General features: G+C 49.0%; 1 protein-coding gene across 1 annotated transcript in view; it reads right to left on the bottom strand.

Moving 5' to 3' along the window:
• CRHR1 (corticotropin releasing hormone receptor 1) overlaps positions 1–22,674 on the bottom strand; it is a 2,033,077-nt gene that overhangs the window by 127,127 nt on the left and 1,883,276 nt on the right. Inside the window, exon 11 of the mRNA XM_078645030.1 lies at positions 8,835–8,970. Coding sequence (XP_078501156.1) covers positions 8,835–8,970 — 136 coding nt within the window. The remainder of the gene's footprint in view (positions 1–8,834; positions 8,971–22,674) is intronic.

Raw genomic sequence — 22,674 nt, 5'->3', positions numbered from 1 at the left:
CAATCTTAGAACCGGGTCTAATTGCCTCGGGGCTCCAGGGAAATGTGCAACAGGACACCTTGCACTTTGGAGAAAGTCCACACTGCTATGAGGCCATTCCATTGGCAGACGTGCATTGCACAAATTATATATAGAATCTACCATAAAACCCCTTTAGGCATGATAAAATAGGCACTGTTTTAGTATCTCGCAGCACACGAACTTGACTAACTTTTGAAAACATTTGCAACTTCCAAGGTGACAACATCAATATCTACAAGAAAAGGTTTTTTATTAGATCCAATCAATCAATCAGGGATTTGTGAAGCGCACTACTCACTCGTGAGGGTCTCACGGCGCTGGGGGCAGGGGGGATTCGAACAGCTCCGTCTAATCAGAAGAGCCAGGTCTTGAGACTCTTCCTGAATGCTTGCAGTGTGGGGGTTCATCTGACTCTGAGGGGGAGTTTGTTCCAGATCTTGGCAGGGATGTAGGAGAAGCCTCTTCCTCCCGTTCTGGCTCTGCGGATACAAGGGATTTCGGTCAGGGCAAGGTCGGAGGAGCGGAGGTTTCTCTTGGGTGCGTAGAAGGAGATTCTTTTGTTGAGGTATTGGGGTCCGGTGTTGTGGAGGGATTTGTAGGTGTGAGTGAGCAGCTTGAAGGTCACTTCCTTTTGACGGGGAACCAGTGGAGGTCTCGTAGGTGCTGGGTGATGTGGTCTTATCATGGGATGCCAAGGATGAGTCTGAGTGCGGCGTTCTGGATGGTCAGGAGTTTGAGGAGGAGAGATTTGTTGATTCCGCCATAGAGGGAGTTCCCGTAGTCCAGTCTGTTGGTTATGAGTGTGTGGGTGACAGTCTTTCTGGATTTGGGTGGATCCATTTGAAGGTTTTGCATAGAATGCGGAGGGTCTAGAAGCACTTGGAAGATACAGTGTTGATCTGTTCATGGTGAGGGAGGAGTTGAGTATGATACCGAGGTTGCAGGCGTGGGCTGTTGGTGTGGAAGGGATGCTGAGGGCATTGGGCCACCAGGTGTTGTCCCAAGCGGAGGGGGTGGATCCGAGGACGAGGACTTCTGTTTTCTCCAAGTTGAGCTTCAGGCAACTGCTGCTCATCCAGGATGCAACGTCCTTCATTCCTTCCTTGAAAGTGTGTCTGGTGATGTCGGGTTCCTTGGTGAGGGAGAGAATGAGCTGGGTGGATGAGCTGGGTGTTGTCATCATAGGATACTATGCTGAGTCCATGTTTTTTCTGATGATGGTAGCGAGGGGGGCTGAGTGAGGATCCTTGGGGTCCTCCGCAGCTGATCTCTGTGGGTTCGGAGAGGAAGGGTGGGAGTCGGATTCCTTGAGTTCGGAGGGTGAGGAAGGAGCGGATCCAGTCTTGGGCAGTTCCCTGTATGCCGGCGTCGTGAAATCTTGTGTTTAGTATGCTGTGGAAGATGGTGTCGAAGGCTGCTGAGAGGTCTAGTAGAATGAGGGCAGCAATGTGGCCTTGGTTGAGGAAAGTGCGGATGTCATCCGTGGTGGCTAGGAGTGTAGTCTCGGTGCTGTGGTTGCTGTTTAATCCAGATTGGGAAGTGTCGAGGATCGAGTTGGATTCTATGAAGTAGGTGAGCTGGTTGTTAACGATTTTGTCGGTGCTCCAATGCTTGATAGATACCTAAAATAGTTCAACACAATGTTACTGACAACGATTAACAGTGATAATAGGAAGCCTTGTCTTGCCCGGCTGTGGACCACTGTGTAAAATGGGCCAAATCAGCACAAAGGTGGTCCTTCTACATCAATCACTGCACCGCTGTGCTATGGACATGCAATTATCTGTCTATTCAGTGGAATGTTTTTGGCTGCATCAGGGATCACACGGTAAGCAGGGAAGCATATCAGCCTTTCTTCCAGTTGAAAACCACCCTCTCTTAAATGTCATTCCTTCTCTTGAGTAATATGTCTATCAGCCCTCCTTCGCTACTTCTTCTATACTGTTTTTTTCTAAGAGACACACCTGCAGTAACTGAAGCTTCTCTGGGAAACAAAGGTGACCCCCTCGCCCATGTTGTGCTCCTAGAAAAATAACTTTTAATCAGAGGCACGAGTAAAATAGGCAGGACACTACTCTGAGCTTTGACGCATTGTTTAACAGGAGTCCTAGCCTGTCTGAATGTTTGCAGCCAGTGGAAATTTCACACATGTAATAATTATCCCCACCTTTTGCCTTTACTGAATCCTCTTGTGAAATCTTCTGGGAAATGGCACAGTATTGAAATTCGCTTACTCTTCCAAATTTATGAAAATGCTAATGTATGCTGACTGCATACTAACAGAGGATGTACCAGAGCAGGTCTCAATCAATCAATCAATCAATACATTTATAAAGCGTGCTACTCACCCGGGAGGGTCTCAAGGCGCTGAAGGGGGGGCGCTACTGCTCGAATAGCCAGGTCTTGAGGTGTTTCCTAAAGGTGAGATGGTCCTGGGTCAGTCATAGGTGTGCGGGGAGGGAGTTCCATGTCTTGGCGGCCAGGTAGGAGAATGATCTTCCTCCTGGCGGGTAGGAGTGTAGAACGAGAGGTGGTTGTTGAGGTATTCGGGGCCCATGTCGTGGAGTGCTTTGTGTGTGTGGGTGAGGAGCCTGAACGTGATCCTCTTGCTGATGGGGAGCTAGTGCAGGTCTCTCAGGTGGGCAGATATGTGGCTGTGGCAAGGGATGTCGAGGATGAGTCATGCGGAGGCGTTCTGTATGTGCTGAAGATGTTTCTGAAGTTTGGCTGTGGTTCCTGCGTAAAGGGTGTTCCCGTAGTCCAGTCGGCTGGTGACGAGGGCCTGGGTGACCGTCTTTCTGGTTTCGGTGGGGATCCACCGGAAGATCTTTCGGAGCAGGCGCAAGGTGTTGCAGCATGAGGATGAGATGGCGTTGACTTGTTTGGTCATCGTGAGGGAGGAGTCCAGGATGAATCCCAGGTTGCATGCGTGGTCCGTGGGTGTCGCTGCGGTGCCCAGCGCTGTGGGCCACCAGGAGTTGTCCCAGGCGCATGGGGTTTGTCCGAGGATGAGGACCTCCGTCTTGTCTGAGTTCAGTTTCAGCCGACTGAGCTTCATCCACTCTGCGACGTCTTTCATTCCTTCCTGGAGGTTGGTTTTGGCGGTGGCTGGGTCTTTGGTGGAGAAGTGTGGCTCAATGGTTAGAGCAGGCAGACCTTGATGCAGAGCTCTGGCCAGGGACCAGGGTTCGATTCCTGCCTCGGCGGGTCTCTGGCTCATTAATTCCCCTGACTGGATATTCTCGCCTCAGTGCCTGTTCTGATCATGGGTCCCACGCTGCAACTCTGGGCAATAGCTTGCTTAGTCTCCACAACGGCCCCAAAAGCGCTGGGATGCCGGGCTGCACCTGGGGGGTGCCCAGGAGTGGACATTTCCCAGGAAAGCCAGGAAGGGTTCCTAAGCGGTATACGGACAGCGCCGGGACACCTCTGGTGGAGGTAGCTGTGCGCTTTACAAATTCCGACATTTACTTTTACATTTACATTTGGTGAGGGAGAGTATCAGCTGGGTGTCATCGGCGTAGGAGATGATGTTGAGGTTATGTTTGCGTGCGATGGTGGCAAGGGGGCTTATGTAGATATTGAAGAGGGTTGGGCTGAGCGAGGAGCCTTGGGGTATGCCGCAGACGATCTTGGTGGCCGCGGAGCGGAACAGCGGGAGGAGGACTCTCTGGGTTCTGTTGGAGTGGAACGAGGTGATCTAGTCCAGGGCTTTTCCATGAATCCCAGTGTTGTAGAGGCGGGTTATTAGGGTGCGGTGGCAGATGGTATCAAAGGTGGCTGAGAGGTCTAGGAGGATGAGGGCAGTTGTCTCCCCGTTGTCCATCAGGGTCCTGATGTCGTCGGTGGCTGCGATGAGGGCGGTCTCGGTGCTGTGGTTGGCTCCAAATCTGGACTGGGATGGGCCGAGCGAGTTGTTTGCCTCGAGGAATGCAGTCAACTGTTAATTGACGGTCTTCTCGATGACTTTTGCCAGGAAGGGAAGAAGAGAGATGGGGCGGAAGTTCTTGAGGTCTTTAGGGTCTGCTGTGGGTTTTTTCAGAAGGGCGTTGATCTCAGCTCTCTGGGAAGGTGGCTGGCGCGAAGGAGTTGTTTATGATGTTCCAGAGGTGGGGTGCGATGATGGTGTCGGCTTTGTTGTAGATGTGATGGGGGCATGGGTCAGAGGGAGAGCCAGAGTGGATGGTCTTCATGACGTGGGTGGTGTCTTCTGTGCTGATGGGGTCCAGGCTCTGAGGGTGGTGGTCGTTGGTTTGGTGACTGGAGGTGGATTCTGGGCGTCAAAGCTGTCGTGTATATCTGCGATCTTGCGGTAGAAGAACGTGGTGAGGGAGTTGCAGAGGTCTTGCGATGGTGTGATGTCGTTGTTGCTGGCGCTGGGGTTGGAGAGCTCTTTTACGATGTTGAAGAGTTCCTTGCTGTTGTGGGGGTTGTTGTCCAGCCGCTCTTTGAACGGTGTCCATTTGGTGGTGGGGATCAGCTGGTGGTGTTCGCGAGTGGCGTTCTTGAGGGCTGTCATGTTTTCTGTCGGTCCTTTCGTGGCGCCAGGTGTTTTCGAGAGTACGGCAGGATTTCTTTGAGTCTTTGAGGGCGTTGGTGAACCATGTGGTTTTCCTGTTGCTGGTCTTGCTGGGGGGTTCTTCAGTGGAGCAAAGTTGTCGGCGCAGTTGGTGATCCACTGTGCGAGATTGTGGGCTGCATCGTTGGTGTCATCAGAGGTGTCAGCTGGTGGGTTCTGGCTCAGTGATGTGGTTAGCTTGTCTGTGGTGACTTTGCTCCAGCATCTGCGGGGCATCTGTGGCGTGCGGTGGTGGGATGTAGTCTTCGTGAAGGTGAAGTGGATGCAGCTGTGGTCGGTCCAGTGTAGTCCTGTGGAGTGGCTGAAGGAGACGTGGTTGCTGGCGGAGAAGATGGGGTCCAGCGTGTGGCCGGCGTAGTGGGTGGGGGTGTTCACCAGTTGATTGAGTCCGAGGTTGGCGAGCAGCGTGGTGGTGTTGTTGTTGTTGTTGTTCTCCAGGTGGTAGTTCAGGTCCCCTAGGAGATGTATTCTGGTGAGGTTAGTGCGTGCAGGCTGACAAAGTCGGCGATGGTTTCACTGAATTGTGTGCGCGGGCCTGGGAGTCTGTAGATGAGGGTTCCTCTGAGTGTGGTTTTGGGGTCGGTGTGGATCTGGAAGTGTAGGTGTTCGGCGGCGGAGAGTGTGTCTTCGGCGTTGGTCGTGACACTGATGGTGTTTCTGTAGATTATGGCAATTCCTCCTCCGGTTTGGTTGACTCTGTCCTTCCGGGTGATCTTGTAGCCATCCGGGATGGCTATGGCGATGTCGGGGGCCGAGGAGGCATTCATCCAGGTTTCGGTGAGGAAGGCGACGTCCGGTGCTGTTGTGTCGAGGAGGTCCCAGAGTTCGACGGCGTACTTGTGGACGGAGCAGGTGTTGAGGAGGATGCACTTGAGGTGGTTGTTGTTGATGTTAGGTCCGGCGGGCGGTGTGCATGTTCGGAGGCAGGTGAATTTGCAGGCTAGGCAGGTGAAGGGTCCGTGGGTGTGCTTCGGGGTGGCTTGATAGCAGGCGGGTGGTCGTCCGGTGTTGAGTGCGTTGAGGGCGGCGGTGTTGTATCTCAGTCGGGATTCCTGGCATCGGCTGGGACCAGGGATTCTGGCGCTAGGTGCGGTCCAGGCGCGGATGGGCGCAGACGGGCTTGCCTTTGGCGCGCCTTCGGCAGGCCAGCGGCGCGGCCTCCATATGAGGGGCAGAGGGAAGGAGGAGAAGCTGGGAGGTGGGAGCGGGTTGGCCAATGGGAGACAAGGGGGCGGGGCCGCAGGGACGCAGCAGTGGGAAAACAGCGGGGGACACGGAAGGCGAGGAAACAAAAAAGAAAGGGGGCACAAGGGTAAGAAAAACAGGCACAGGTGTACAGAAGGCAAAATGGACACAGATGCAAAAACAATAACAGAATAGTACTCAGTGGTGATGCAGGCAGGCTAACACGGGCAGCAGTGGCAGCGGATCACAGGTCACACAGGGGGCTGCATGGCGGTGAGGGGAGCGACCTGCCTGGTGACAGGGTCAAAGGTCGCTCTTTCTACCGCTGCGCGGCTTCCATATGAGGGGCAGAGGGAGGGAGGAGCATCTGGGAGGTGGGAGCGGGGCGGCCAATGAGAAACGAGGGGGCGGGGCCGCAGGGACGCATCGGCGGGAAAACGGCAGGGGACACGGAAGGCGAGGGAAAAAATAAGAAAGGGGGCACAAGGGTAAGAAAAACGGGCACAGGTGTACAGAAGGCAAAATGGACACAGATTCAAAAACAATAACAGAATAGTACTCAGCGGTGATGCAGGCGGGCTAACACGGGCAGCAGTGGCAGCGGATCACAGGTCACACAGGGGGCTGCGTGACGGTGAGGGGAGCGACCTGCCTGGTGACAGGGTCAAACAGGGTCAAAGGTCTGTGCAGAATGAGCCATGCTCACTCACTACATGGGCCCAATTCAATTAAAATGCAAAGACCTATGCGTTGTAGACTTAGGTGGATGATATATAGAGATGTGAACATGTTCAAGGATTCACAGAATTCAAAGGAGTACACTATGGCAATGCACGTCATTTAATTGCCAGGGGCCCGATTCACAGAATGAATTTAAGACTAAATCCTAAACTTGCTACTATTTGGTATTTACAGAATGCACTTACTACTTTCGGGATTCACAGAGTGAACTTACTACTTTTGGGATTCACAGAATGAACTTACTACTTTCGGTATTCACAGAATAGATTTAAGACTACTAACTTTACGTAGAGTCCTTGGGTGAACAGTCTGTACATGAATCCTCCTCTCTCTCGCTTGCTCTGTGGCTGGAATTTTCTCTCCTAAAATACCTCACTTTCAGAGGTGATCCGGTTTCACAGGTTCGCAGAGCTCTATATTCTTCAATCCGATAGGAATGGCGAGCTACCAATCGAGAGGTGTAAAGATCACGACTCCTGTGGAGGAAAGGAATACTCGAACATAGCTCCAGTCAGCCAGGCATCTTCAAGCTGACTGTAGGGCAGAGGGGCCTTGTAAAGGAAGTTTACTCAAGTGGCGCTTCCCAACTGTTCTTCCTCGTACAGGAGTGTTGATGGCCTGGCCCCTCCTCCGGGTAGACCATCAATGCACAATTGGTTGAATCTGCTAGGCATACCCATGATGCTTTGCCTCTTGGATCTGAAGGTTTTGTCACCTTACTCCACAGTGTGACAGCATGAACCTCCAGGGGATGTGATGGTGCCACAAGCCCTCTCCCATTCCTAGGAATCAGGCCACCACCTTTGAAGATGGCGGCAGGGGTAGTAAGATGGCCATGTCAAAGCCATAATCCTGCTTATGCCTGTGAACTCTGCTGCTCCTGACGTGGGAGCCAGCACACATGACGGCAAGCGACAAGCTTGTTATACATGGCCTTTCTATATTTTCTGGCAGTGGACACAAATCCCTTTGCTGCCCCGTCCTGTGTCTCCCCAAAAACGAAACAGGGGTTGACATTATAGGCCACTGAGGTGCCTGTTGTCTCATTACCCCATCACATTACCTTTCATTCTGTTGTGTCCATCGGAGGGTATAGAACATGTGAGCTGGGACATCAAGAACCATCAAAGCTTTAACAAATATCTTATGACCACAAACATGAAGGAGAAAGAATTGGCTGTTGACAGACATGAGCTACAACAGTATTTAACAGCGCTGTCTTAATGAACATACCACTGACTTTTCATATGTTGAAATCTCGTTACAATGCCCAAGGAGAAAATTTACAATTGAGATCCATCTAACCTGAAAAAACTAACATTGGCAGCTAGATTCACATGTTCATGAGATGATTCTGCAGACCTTCGAGGGATCATGTTATATAATTGGTGCCCTGTCCCTCTCTGTGGCGTGATGAACTCTTAGCTGTATGACTGCGGCACAGACTTGGACAGTGCACCGCATCACATCAAGTAAGCAGCTCCCAGTCCAGGCACAAACCTGTGCCTGGGAACAGCATATTAGTGAGAACTAGACCAACAGTTTGAACTGGCTGGTCCACCTTCCTCTGTGCATGTGGCAAAATGGTCTGCACTACAAAATGGGGTAGACACCCCCTTGAGGGTAAACATCTATTACAACGCAGGCATTACAACATAGTGAATTTACAACGCAGTCAGTACCACGACTGCAACGTTACCTTGCGTTCCATAACAATGACTTCCTTTAGGGAATGTGGTGTTGGACTGGTGTTGGATTGTAAGTTCAACACCTTCCCTACTGATATACCAACTGGAGTTGGAATAGTAACCTAAACTATTCCAAAGTGCAGTGCTTTCCTAAAGCAAGTCGTTGTAATGACTTGCATTGTAATGGAACCCGTGGTAACGACACAGTCATGGTACTTCATTGTTAAGCCACATGTGGTTTTGGCATGCGTGGTAACCGATGCTATTCCCCCTGGAGGCGGGGCAGTGAGTGACCTGAGAGGTGCCCTCAAGGGGCACATTAAATGTGTGTCACATTTATGTGGCACACATCAGTATGCCTCCTGGCAGCCTCCATGCCTCTGAACCCACTTCTATAATGTTGAGCAGGCACAAAGACAAATGGCGGAAAGCCCCCTTCAGGTAGCAATAGAATGAATCTGTTTTATTGAAGGAGTTGTGCAAGTGTTCTTACCCCCTCCTGTACTGCCAAAGTGCCCCAAGGTTGCATAAAAAGAAGGTGCCCGTGCCGCTAGTTCCTACAGGGTGCTTTCAATAATACAACCCAAGGTTCGGAAGTCCCCCCTCAATTTGTGACGTACCTGAAAGGACTGGAGGAAGGAATTGAAGTAGATAAAGACAATGCGAGAGATCTCATCTTCACCAGGTGTCACAAAGAACAGCATGTAGGTGATGCCCAGCAGTGGCAGAAGTACCAGCGTGGCCTTGACTGCTTTCCTGGAGGAGTAGAAAATAAATTAATTGAAGACAGGTTTAAATGTCTTATGACAGCCATGTGTGGGCATGCACTAGGCAGGTTTTGGATTATTAAAAAAAATGGTTTAGGCCAGTTTGTTTAATTTAGCCATCACTAGCAACAGTAGAGTATATACGTACAAGTAATATGTACATTTTGCTAGTGCAGCTCCCACCAATTCAACAAACCAAAAGCAACCACAGCAATGCAAGTAGAAAAATATACGCAGTAGCATAGGTGCATTTTGTGAGTATGTGTTCTGCCATACAGCCTGTACAGCACTGTTTTAAAAAATAAATGCATGTATAACAATTTTTATTAGCACATAAACAATGAGCAGTACATATATGAAGCCGTTGATTTTACGCTGCCATTTCCATTGAAACGCTGTTGGTTAGAATTCAGTTAAACATTGTTGTTCCTTCCTACAGACACCCTGGGATTGGCCTCTACATTTACTGTGATCTCACTAAAACCCTCTGTAGGTCTGCCAAGCTCCCCACACCTTTTCTCATTTCTTGAGGCATGCTCTGCTTGTGTAAACTGTGCGTTCTGCCTGCCAGCACCAATCCAGGTCATTTTCCCATTGTGCCACCATTTCCCTCACCAACGACCACGCCACCGCCAGAACCAGCCTACACGAAGGGATGAAAGACGTCCCCGAGTGGATGAAGAACAGCCGCTTGAAACTGAACTCAGACAAGACGGAAGTCCTCATCCTGGGATCATTGCCCTCTGCCTGGGACGACTCCTGGTGGCCCCCTGCCCAGGGCACCGCTCCCAAGCCAACGGACCATGCACGTAACCTGGGTTTCATCCTGGACTCCTCCCTCTCGATGACCAGACAAGTCAACGCTGTCTCGTCGTCATGCTTGAACACCCTGCATATGCTCCGAAAGATCTTCCGGTGGATCCCCACCGAAGCCAGGAAGACGGTCACCCAGGCACTCGTCACCAGCCGACTGGACTACAGAAACACCCTCTACGCCGGAACCACAGCCAAACTTCAGAAAAGACTCCAACGCATCCAGAACGCCTCTGCACGACTCATCCTGGACATCCCCCGACACAGCCACATCTCCGGACACCTGAGAGACCTGCACTGGCTTCCCGTCAGCAGAGGATCAAGTTCAGACTCCTCACCCACGCATACAAGGCTCTCCACGACCTGGGACCCAGGTACCTCAACAACCGCCTGACCTTCTACTCTCCCACCCGCCAGCTACGATCCACCAGCCTCGCCCTCGCCGCCGTTCCACGCATCGGCAGAGCCACCACCGGAGGAAGATCCTTCTCCTACCTGGCAGCCAAGACATGGAACTCCCTCCCCATCCACCTCCGGCTGACCCAGGACCATCTATCTTTCAGGAAGCAACTCAAGACCTGGCTCTTCGAGCAGTAGCAGACCCCTCCACCCCAGCGCCTTGAGACCCCTCCGGGTGAGTAGCGCGCTATACAAATGCTATGATTGATTGATCTGAGTGGCAATTGCACCCCACTTCCTTGCAATATTCCATTTCACAACCACGGTGGTTGCTAACGCTAGGCATGTTCTTACGTGTCTTGCCAGTCCTCTTCTCCCAGGATCAGTAATAGGAACGATTTTGGTTCTAGCGGTACCCCCAGTCACACTACTTTTGCCATTGCCTCGCCCACTTTATGCCAAAATGGCTACAGGATGGGGCATTACCACAATAGGTGATAAACGATCCCTTCTACTCCGCACTCTCTGTGGCATTGTGTGTGTTCACTACATCCCATGAGGAGCAGCACTGATCTGGGGTAGTACACTCTGTGTAGATTTTTTAATTGTCATCATCATCATCATCAAAGCTTTATTTCGATACACAAGATATCATAAAAGCACATACAAAACATAAAAGCCACAATTCATTAATATTACATTTTACAAATTAGGGCACAATAAAAACATTCGTATTACAATAAATAATTTAAAAGGCATATTAAACATTAGCAGCTTTGTGAATAATAAAAATGATTCTAGAACTAGAGTCATCTCATAGCCTTTAATCTAATCAGCCAAGCCCAGCTCAGGAGTTTGGCGACCCCACACACTAGGCTTGTGCTAGTATCAGCCTTGAGTATTCTGAGTGCGGAGGAATAATCCCTGGTTCCTAGCAATAAACACACTGGTTTAAGCCATTTCTTTCTGGGTTTTACATAGGCTAGGCATACAAAAAAATTGTAGTTAGTCGAAACCTCACTCATATTGCCACCTCCCTTGGGCCCTGGATTGCCTCTGTCCACTCTTCTTCCTCTATAGGGCCTACATCCCTCTCCCATGTGCTTTTCAGTGTGTCCAGTGTGTTGGGGCCTTATTAATTTTTTACCTGTACAACAAGGAGATAGTTTTCTCCTGAAGCTGTTCAGTCAGTATTCTGTCTCCCAGTGGAGAGGCCTCTACCAGAGTCTCTCCTTCTCTTTTGTATTTTAGGAGTGCGTGTCCTAACTGGAGGTATCGTAGCCATTCTCCTTTATTCATATCATATTCTGTGTGTAGGGTAGCAAATGTAATGTATGCCAGTCCTCTCCATAGGTCTCCCAGGGTTTCCAGACCCAGCAATTCCCATTTGGTGAAGCCCTCCAGGTTGCCTACACCCTTCAGGCAGTCCCCTTCCCAAAGAGGTGCCATCCCTGTAAGCCTACCCTACCAGCACAGATATTTTGTTGCTGCATGCATGCTTTAATCTCTGAATATGTATGTACTGGCAGACTCGTCTTTGTTAGTTTGGCATATAGCAGTCATGGTAAAATAATGTCTCTGAGGAAGTCACCGCATTCTGCCCCCGTGTATGTTGACGAAGAGGTGTAAATTTCCTCATAGTGTGGAGCAAACTTCTCTGCTATGTCTGCCCTAATTTCGGATTTGTCCCCCTCCTCGTCTATCAGCCAGGGAACCCATCCACTACTTCCCCTTGGCTTATCTAGCCAGCAGTGGCGTACTGAATCTTGAGGGCCCCCCCTTGTAAAGTGCATGCATGGGGCCCCCCTATGCTCGGGAATCAGCCCGGAGCTCTCAGCCCAGCGATCTGCCATTGCCAGAGGAGGCCACTCCACACCGTGAGAGTTGCAGGGCCTTTTCTTACGCTACTGAGAAACCTTTTGGCTTCAGGCAGTAGTCGAGGAGTTCCAACAAACTGAGCCAGACAGAAAGAGGTTCCCAAAAGATGGTTATCCCCAATGATTAACACCTGTTTCAGTGCCATTAGGCTGTAAAAGATTAGTGCTGATCCAAGCACTACCGGCCAATAGACAGGCCCAAAGGACTGGTCAAGCTCTTCAGAGTCAATCAAAACACTGGATCCACTGAGTCACAATAGCATAGGCAAATGCATTCATCGAAATTAACTTTTAATATTTATGTACAGTCAAGCAGGGGCTGCACATAAATATTTTTAAAAAAGAAGAGAGGAAGAGATGATTCCTGAGGAACACCACAAAGGACTAAGTTAACTGCTGTCCACAAATGAGGAAGTGTCATGGGACAGCAGGCTCGTACTGATGTGTTCACACTTGCGGAGTGCCTACAATATGACACTGGCCCATAAATAGGTAATTGGGCACAAAGGCATATATTATGATGTGTTGCCTTACAGTCATTAAAGGACTGGCTAATGGTGTCTGGGAACGAAAGTCTACACCATGTGGCAGACCCACAAAGCAAATTGTCGGTGTTCTACCTTGGACCTTTTCCATTTTATTGAATACTGTCCACCACCTTAGATTTGAGGTTTTATCTTTCATTGTTGTGAGATCTCATGACTGTTAAAAGTATTGAAACAACTCCTTTGGAATCACAAACAGAGGGGTATACCCACTTCCTACCCCACTCTTTACTACCTGTAACAAGTTTCAATATGGCTACAGCTTACAGACATTGGAAATGGCCACTTTACATTCACAAAGTTACCAAGTCCGCAATGCGATAGCTCTGTGGGTGCCAATCAGCTTCACACTCCGGGGTTGTCATTCATTCAATGACTGTAATGAAGAGATCCGAGATGCAATGTGAAGGGAGCGCCATGCCCACTGTGAGCCAAGAATCAGGTAAGCACTACACTGGGGACTGCTAAAGTGGGTGCCGCTCGTAGCCGGTGATTGCTAGAGACTGAAAGGAGTTTCCCTGAAGGCGGGAGAAAGCGGACGCCAGCGGTGTGTGGCGATTTGGACCCCCTGGACTGTAAGGGGCTGTGTGGACTGCGAGGGCGGGACTGCGAGTCCCAGCAGGAGTAGTGCTCAGGTCAGCAGCGCACCTGCGACTCTTCCCGCCCTCCCCCCTTCCTCCCTATTTAGCCCCACCCATTTACGCACACGCGGGACGCACGCGGGCCGAAGCGCGGGGCTAAGCCCGGGACAAGGGCGGGACCATCTGTGGCCGTCCGGGGCCGAAGGAGGCCGGGCTGGGCCTACCCCCTTTTGTTCGTTCATTCGATTCCTGGTCATATTTCCTGCCACAATCCCCGGCTGTATATAACTTTGTACTAGTATAATGCCGTCCCCGGCGAAGGAGAGCACTCCATTGAAGCCGGGAGGTGTCAAAAGCAGGACACTAGAGAATTATTTCTCGCGGGCGGGGGGTGAGGGGGACAAAGAGTGTAATCTGTCTCGGTTAAGGGCAGAAAGGAGACGCTCAATAGATAATTTGAAAAATACCCCCCTTGGAGAGCAATCCACCACGCCTAGGGAGGAGTTGTCCCTAATGGACGATGTCCCACTCCTGCTGAGGGATTGTATGAATACCTCACCAGTTGAAACCATGAGTATAGCTCCAGTTCCCAGTCCAAGCCCCACTAGGGTGACCATTGATTTAGTCTCCCAACCCCCCCTAGCCCCTAAGGCTAGGAAAGCTCAACCCATACCAGCCACCGCGCAAGGAGTACTTGGGCCTCCTCCTAACAAACGTAGGAGGAAATTGAAGGGAGCCCAGGGAAGGTGCAAACCAAAAACCTCTTATTTGGATTTTGGGAAGTCTTCTACTAAACCTCCCGTACTAGCTGCGAAATTACAGGCAGATTTACACCCTAAACCTATTGGCCAGGATGATCTAGCTCCCCCCTCGACAAAAAATATGGGAACTAATATCGCTAATGTCCCCCTTTCTGTTGTCCCGCTTGGGAATTTGGAATTCTTGCTAAGGTCTCTATTATTACCAATTAGCGAGAGTATAAAAAAGATCGAGATCAGACTAACCATTCTGGAGACCACACTAGGTAATCTGAAAATCCCGGCTGATCATCAGGGAAGGCATCCAGAACCCGCTCCCATTACTTTAGCCCCCCAACAGCCTGTAAAGAGTGCTGCAAACATAGTCCCCCCACAAGCCGCAAATGCAGCGGTCTCGCAACAACCCTTAAGGAACAAGCCTGCACCAACTAAGCCCCTTAATTTTAACATTCCCATTCCCCCTTCAGGCCCGGTTTATCCGGCAACGCCGGTAGATAGTACCACACTGATCCCCCTAATGAAGCTTCCCTCGAGACCACGTAGGCCCAACCTACCCCCTGAGACTAATGATTTTACTGTAGTCATGGCAGGTGTTCCCCCACTCGAAGTAGGTGAAACCGAGGATTTTTGTGCCCTGAAAAGTAGGGTCATTAAGTGGCTAAACATAAATAGACCCCTCCCGATACACCTCAATAATGAAATCATAATGGTAAGAAGGGTGCCATGGGTGGGGAGAACACATAAATCCATCATAGGGGACTGTATATTGGTGAGTTTTAGGGACAAAGAAACAGTGACCTATATATGCCAAGGGAAAAATAGGTCTAGGGAATCCACCATTCAAACCCTTCGGGTGTCTTTCTTCTTCCCCATCACTCTAGTCCCACTGCAGCCGCCACAAATGCAAAACAACTGGGAGAGGGTTGGCAGGAGGGGGAGACACCAGGACTTTAACCCTAGACCTTTATTTGGCCGACCAGAACCACCCTTTCACACCTATAATCGGTTTAATTGCCTGAACGATCTAGAGGGGGTAGATTGACAAATGGATAATGCCCCCCAGGGTTATAGGGAAAAGGGCGTCCTGGCAGAGGTGTTGGTAGAGCGAAGCTCTCATGTTCAGCAAACTCTAATGTCTGGTGTTGGGCAACCCGGGTGTGCTGATCCTAAGGCTATAGCCATAGAATGTATAGGAGGGGGTCATGGGCTGGCCATGCAAGGGTTAACACAGGAGATACCATCAAATCCACAGGAGGGGTTAGAAGGGAAGGGGGAGGGAGTGAGACTGATTTCTTGGAATGTAGCGGGGATAGCGGGTAAATTTAATAACAAGGAATGGGTCGATTTCATTAGGAAATTTCATGTTATATGTGTTCAGGAGACATGGGCTTTGGTGAACAATTACCATCTACAGGGGTACAAGTGTTTTTTTGTTCCCGCCCGAAAATCTAGATCAGGGAGAGCAATGGGCGGGTTGTCCATTTACGTAGATTTAGATCTCCCAGGCACCTGGTCTTCCCCGGATTGGAATTCACATGGGATCCAGGTAGCTCGGTTCCTTGGAAAGGGGCTAAGATTTTCTGTTTTTAACATTTATAACACTGAGACAGCAAACGACCACATCCCGCTATTAGCTGAATTAGACCAGAGGCTGGGACAAGAAACAACATTTCAAAATAAGGGGCAGTCTTATGGGCTGCTTTTAGTGGGAGATTTTAATTGCCATCTTTGTCCGGCATTGGTCAAGGCAAACTCAGATTGGTCACAATGCCCAATGGAGAAGGGGCCGCATTTCTCGCATACACCCACGGGGTCGGCTCTTGGTCTACTTCGGCTCAAGTATGACTTAGAACACACCATTAATATGATAGACCCACAGTCGGATGGCACACTTCCACCAACCTTTAAGGGTAGGGGTTGCTCATCTATTATAGATTACATTTTGGCTTCGAGATCCCTGTTAAATAAAATAATCAGTGCAGGGATAGAATGGAGCAGCTTCAGCGACCACAACCCTCTCGTTTTGGTGCTCTCGTATAGGGTGGGTGCTGGAACCAGAGCCCATCGCACAATTGAGGAGAGGGCCACAGACCAAGGCAGGAGACTGAAATGGTCCAAAATAGACGGGTTAAAGTTTTTTAAAACCTTGGGTGACAAGGGCCTATTGGCCATTAACGATTGCCTAGACTTAGAAGTCCAGGGATCAAGGTTACTGGAAGCATTTGACCAGATCGCTAACCTGATCGATGGCCTACTTAAGTCCAGTGCGCCCACACGCAACCTGGCTAATCCCCGGTGGTTTGACAAAGACTGCTCTAAGGCACTAAGGGAGTTGAAATGCTGCCTTAAGCTAAAACCAAGGGATCCTCAAAAAATTAGGTTGTGCAGAGAAAAATATAAGAAAGAGACCAAAAGGAGGAAACTTGCCCTGCAAGCAGAAGCATGGGCAGATTTAAGAGAGGCAGGGGAAAAAAAGGATCTTGCGGGCTTTTGGAGAATAATTAATAGGCCGACTTTTCAAGAAAATGACTCCCCGGATATAGGGGCTAACATCCTTCCGGAGCAGTGGGTTACACACTTTAGGGGTCTATATAACCATGAGCCCGGTACCCCTGTAGAGCCACTGGTAACCCTAAGTCAGGTTTCCCCGGTAGTATTCACCCTTAAGGAGATTACTGCAGGGATGGAGGGTCTGACCAAAAATAAAGCTCCGGGTCCGGACGGGATTCCCCCTGACCTGTTTCTTAGCAATATAGATTTATGGGCCCCTCTGATGACCAGGGTCATAAATACTGCTATCTCTTGTGACCTGCCGCCATCTTGGTCAAAAGCGATTATTGTGCCAATTTTTAAAAAGGGCAACAGGGACGATCCCAAGTGTTATCGGCCGATTTCCCTGATTGACGTATCGGCCAAACTTTTGGGCAGGGCAATCCTTAATAGACTGTCCGAGTGGACCGATGAGAATAACATCTTCTCGGACACTCAATACGGGTTTAGGACAGGGAGGTCCACTAGTGACCAATGCCTGAACCTTTATATGCTGACTGCCAAATATACTCTGGCCAGTGATGAACCTATTTATATGGGATTCATGGATTTGGCAGCAGCATTTGACCACGTCAATAGGGGAAAGCTGTGGGACTTGATGTCAAGCATGGGGATTGAGAGTGGTTTAATCACCATATTAAGGGACTTGCACAGCGATACCACGGCCAAGGTTCGATTTAACAGGGAGGGAGGATTGTCTGACTCTTTTGCATGTAAGAGCGGAGTCAGACAAGGTTGCATCCTTGCCCCTTTTTTGTTTTCCCTTTACATTAATAATTTGGAGCAGTTTCTTTTGGGTTTAAAGGCAGATTCCCCTAGGGTCGGGCCGAGGCATATCCCTGTCCTGCTTTACGCGGACGACGCGGTCTTGCTCGCGCGCACACCGCGAAGCCTACAAATCCTGATAGATGGGTTCGTTAAGTTCATGAGCACCCTGGACCTATCCTGGGTAAATCCTATGTGCTCCTGGCCGGCAAAAAACCTTCCTCTAAATTTACTTATACAATAGGTACCCATATTTTAGAGGAGGTCAAAACGTTCACCTATCTCGGAGTAACCTTCGATGGCGCTTTGCAGTTTAACTCCTTGGTGGCGGAACGTTGCAGCAAAATGATTGCCTCTAATGGGGCAATAGCATGATACGGCAGGAGGTTAGGTAGATGGAGCCTGGAACAGGTGGTGAACTTGTATTGCTCCGTATCATGCTCCAAAGTAATCTATGGGGCAGAAGTATGGGGTTTTGTGAACACTACTAGAATCCAACAGGAAGAAAACAAATATCTGAAATCTATCCTGAGGGTGCCACCCAGCACCGCTGGAATCATAGCCCATAGGGAGTTAGGGAGGCCATACTTGGATGACCTGTTAAAATTTAGGCCAATTGTGGCCTGGCTAAAAATATGGGTTAATCCAGATGCGCATCTAAGCAAAGAAATTTTATTGGACTGCTTAGATAGGACTAACTGCATGCGCATCCCTTGGCTTAAATATGTGAAAAATACCCTTGAGGATTTAGGTTTTGGAAACCTCTTCACGAACCCTACAACAATTTCAGCCCAGCATAAGAAACAAGTAGGGGAAATTTTCCTTGAGCGGAAAATCCAATGCAGAGCTGAGGCTGAAAGAGTCAAAAAGTCTGTGAGGGCTCATAATCTGGTGAAGAGTGTGGAGGGTATGGAGCCTTATCTGTACCTCATGCACAATGCACAGGATAGATTTCTTATGTGCCGTTTTAGATTGAATTTACTTCCGTTTATGTTGGCTTCACCAGCAGGTTTTTCCACGTCAATTGAGCAGAAGGGACCCTGCGGTTGCGACAACAGGTCTCCGCAGGACTCCCTCCATTTTGTTTTGCTTTGTCCCTATTTTTCTATGCCCAGGCGCAGTTTTCTTGTAAATATTTAAAAAAATGCCCAACAGGAACATGCTAGGGATGCATTAGTCTTCTTGCAAAAAGCCTCCGACCCCCTAACCTTGTGTTGTATTATGAATTTTATCAAGGTTGCGGTCCGATTACGGACGACTAGGGGTCAGGAATGAAAGATTTTGGATTTTCAATTCTAAGTTTATGGATTTGCACATCGGCATTTTTTACTTGTATTAACTCTGTATAAGGATCTTGATTAATGTTTAATAATTTTTTATCAATGTGTATATATATATGTGCTTTTATGGTGTTTTTTATTCACCGAATAAAGATTCTAATGAATGATGAGTGTCTGCATCAGCTGGACCCTGTGGGAGGAGTTTGAACAGTTCATCCACACAGCTGCTCAGTGGTGACATTTTAAGTGTAGGATCCTCTGCTAGTCGTGGTTTTTAAGTCAGCAGCACTTACTGTGCTAGGATATTCGAAGAAAGGCTTGTTATAGCAAACTTATGAGTCCCAGACCCAGAGTTCATCATGCAGTTGGCTAAAGAGCCTCAACTGTTGAGGCCACCTTACAGCTACTAAGGGCTCCTATAAGAGGACGCACAAACATCCAAACCTATGTAGTAGTAGAAAACATAAAAGGAGGGATGTAGAAATCCTTCCTTTTTCAGAAGGTAATAGACCCAGTTGAGATTCATGAAATTCAAGCATTTGCTGCACAAGAACACAACTAAAACCACAGGAAATTATAAGTGTCTTAAGTGCCAGTAAGAAATTGCTTTTTTTCTTGGACACAGTACTAGAAACAGGAATGTGCAGCTTTGAAAAAAAAAGAGACTTAGGCAAAAATAATACACGCATTTAACTCCTAAGATAAATACTGCAGCGTTTACCTTAAACAAGGATGAAAGGTGAACATTGGATATCATAAAACCTCAGTCGTGGATTAGACCTCCTGGCCGGTGCTCGTTTTTACTGAGGCTGTGTTTAGAACCATTTTAAGTGTGTTCTTTTTATTTCCTCTTTTTTGCAGCAGACAATGATGTATTGTAGCAGTAAAAACATTTAGGTAGTTTGTTGTAGGAGGCCCACATAGACTTTTGCAGTTTGAGATAGAATAAACTGTAAGTAGCAGCAAACGGAGCAAATTTGCCCTCCCATGTGATGTGATATATGTAATATGGTGATCATTAGAACCGCCGTGGAAACTGGCACCACAAGCCACCTGAAGTACACAAACGCCAAGTCACCATCATACCACACGACATTCCGGATTTTTAAAAATCATATTCTGCTCCTGTGTTCTCCGTGCAGCCGCCCGTCAGCTTTCTCCTACAACTGTTTGTAACTTTTGGAAAGTGGCACACGCGTGGCAGTATGAGGAGAACGTCAGTGAGAGAGCCCACGTCACGACAGTGACGATGTCCGTGCTATATACATTTTTTTTAAAATAAATAAATATTGGGGGGTGAAAAGTGGGGGCGTCATAGCCAGGACCCTACTTTGAGCAGGGACTCTTGGTTCCAAACAATTAATAAGGTGCCTAGTGAGTCTGGCATGTAGATCACCCAAATGCACCTACCTACAGAATTTGAATCAGCCTCACACAATGGAACCGGGGGCTGCTCCTGGGGGCGGCAGAAAAATCACCCCTTGGGCAAATGAAGAAGTGAAAACGGCAACCCGCTTCCAGGGCGAAAAATATGATTTAGAAATGCATTGTCATGTATTGGGGAGCAGATAGAGCGCCTACCCTGAAACCCATGTGGGGTACGATGACACAATTAATGTACCGGCCTTCGCTACCAAGCCATATGCTTCAATGGCCGCATACCTACGGTTTTGTGCGCAGGCCATGCTTGCTTCCAGTTACCTCTGTCGCCCTGGCTGCTCGCCTTCTCCTCTTCCCGCTGCAACCAGCCACGCACCTACCCGCTGAGACTCCTTGCCACCACGGACCACTCACTCCTGCCTCGGCTCGGACAGACTCACCTGAGGCCTGGCCTGCACCTTCAGTGGCAGGCGCGAGCGGGCAGCAGAAGAGGGAAAGGGCAAGGGCAAGGTTAGCCAGGCAGGGGCTAGTAATAATTAAATTATGGCCGGGGCGGTGCAGGGTGAGTCGGTGACAGCCTTTCTCAGTAGTCACTCTGGCTGGGTCCTGGGTGGGATGCCTCAACTCTCTCGTCATGCTCACACCACTTTTAATTGCGCTGCTGCGCAATGCGCATGACAGTGGTATGGTCACCAGCAGCCCCACCCTGAAGAGGCACACTCTACGTGCCAGCCCCCTCCCCCCCCCCCGGCCTGGCGGACCATGCGCACCATTTAATTAATTAATGAGAGTGTTTTATGTGTTACGCCCCTGCTAGCCAGGCCAAAGCTTTATTTTCCACGCCATACAACTTGTGCTGTGTGGCTAGTGCCTGGGCCCTAGTGCCATGCTCTAATAGATCTCCGCACTCGCAGGTGCTGCCTTTTCTCAGTTAATCTGGTATCTCTCTCCACTGCCTGTGCCTCCGGGTTTGCTAATTCATTTTCTAGGAAGTGCATTTCACTTTTTTCTTCTTCTTTATGACCCCATTTTTGGCTTGAGCTCTGCCCCTGAGGACTGCTTTGAAGGCCCCACAATAGGGTTACTTTAGAATCGACCGTGCTGACATTATCTTCAAAGAATTCTGCTACTCCCTTCCTCATATCTTTTTTTAAGTTCCTCGTCCTTAAGGAACCATGGGTCTACCGGCGGAAGTAGTGTGTAATCTTTTTGGGGGCCTGTCAGCCTTGCCTCTACTGGGGAGTGATCAGCACCCCTCACGCCACATGCCTTGCTTCTATAAACACTCCTAAGCCTGGGCGCTGAGTTATGTGGTAGTCAAGGATGGAGAGGCTCCCAGTTGTCGACAATAAGTGAGTGCATTGTCTAATTGTTGGGTGTTGGTGCCTCCATATATTCCCTAAGCCCATGGCCTCCAGAAAACCGCCCAGTTGACCCCTCCCTGTGTTGCTCCCCGACACGTGAGCCCTTGCCACATCCAATTCTGCCGATAGTATATCATTCATGTCGCCTCCCATGACCAGCCGGCCCTCAGGCAGCGGCATTAACAGGAGACCCAATGCCTCTAGTGTAGCGGTCTGGATTCCCGTGGGCGAGTATACCGAGCACAGATTGATTCTCTTCCCCTCCCAGGTCCCAATAACTACCACAGAACGCCCTGATGTTTCTGTTCATATCTTGCCCTGCATGAAGGGGAATGCTCTGTACTGCACTTTTTTTAAAATATTATTATTGTGACAAAGATCTACAATTCATTAGACATATATCTATTCACCGGTCAAGACAGTGTGATATTCAGTATATACACAAGCATTGGCATAGTCAATAGGTATCGCTTATAAGACATATCGGTGTGCCATGTTTTTTTAGCGGCTGTTGTGTAGCATTGCTGGAAAAAAAAAGTAATGCTGGCAAGTGCCTGCGTTAAACACACATGCACGCGCCTACAGGACACAGGGTTATTGTTTTTATTTTGCTGAGATGGATCGTAAACAGGAAAAAGGAGAGTAAAGGTCCTCTTAAAAAAAGAAGAAAACAATGTAAACAGATTAGCAGAATGCGGAAAAGGGTAGTGCCCTAAAAGTGAGCAGAGAAAACATAGAAGTTAAACAATCAAACAAGGTAGGTAGCATATGCTCTATGGGAGGGACACACACAAGAGGAGCCAGCTTAAACAAGGAAAGCCACCAAATAGAAAATAAGCAAATAAGTAAAACCAACCAATGGTAAGCAATGGGTGTGTTGCAAGGCCCTGTATTTTCTTGGTAAGCCCACAATTTGTCTTTTGTAACCAGACAGTTTAAACTGTCTGGTAGGCTAGACCTAACAAGAGAGCAGTGTAACAAGCCATGTGTTCCCTTCAGACTCATCCTTGTAGCACACACGGACAATCCAACTCTGTTCATGGAGTGATTTTAAAACCTTCACACCTGATCTGCTAAAATCTTTTGCAGAAGGCATGAGGGTTGTCTCAAGATGGATGGCTGAGAACTGGCTACAATGCAATGTGGGAAAAACGGAGGTCTTATTGTTTGGAGAGGCGGTGACTCTGTGGTCTGATGAGTGGTGGCCTGTAGAACTGGGTCCAGCTCCCATTCCAAAGCAGACTGTGAAAAACTTGGGAGTATTATTTGACCAGGCGCTGACATTTAAACATCACGTCAACCAAGTCGCCGGCACTTGCTTCAGGGCTATTGGTTTGCTGAAAAGGGTGTTCCCCTATCTACCCGACAACCATAGGAAGAC

Source organism: Lissotriton helveticus, chromosome 5_1, assembly GCF_964261635.1.
Source record: "Lissotriton helveticus chromosome 5_1, aLisHel1.1, whole genome shotgun sequence".
Classification (NCBI taxonomy): domain Eukaryota; kingdom Metazoa; phylum Chordata; class Amphibia; order Caudata; family Salamandridae; genus Lissotriton; species Lissotriton helveticus.
Note: the sequence above shows the minus strand (reverse complement) of the source record. Positions and strands in the feature narration are given on the sequence as shown.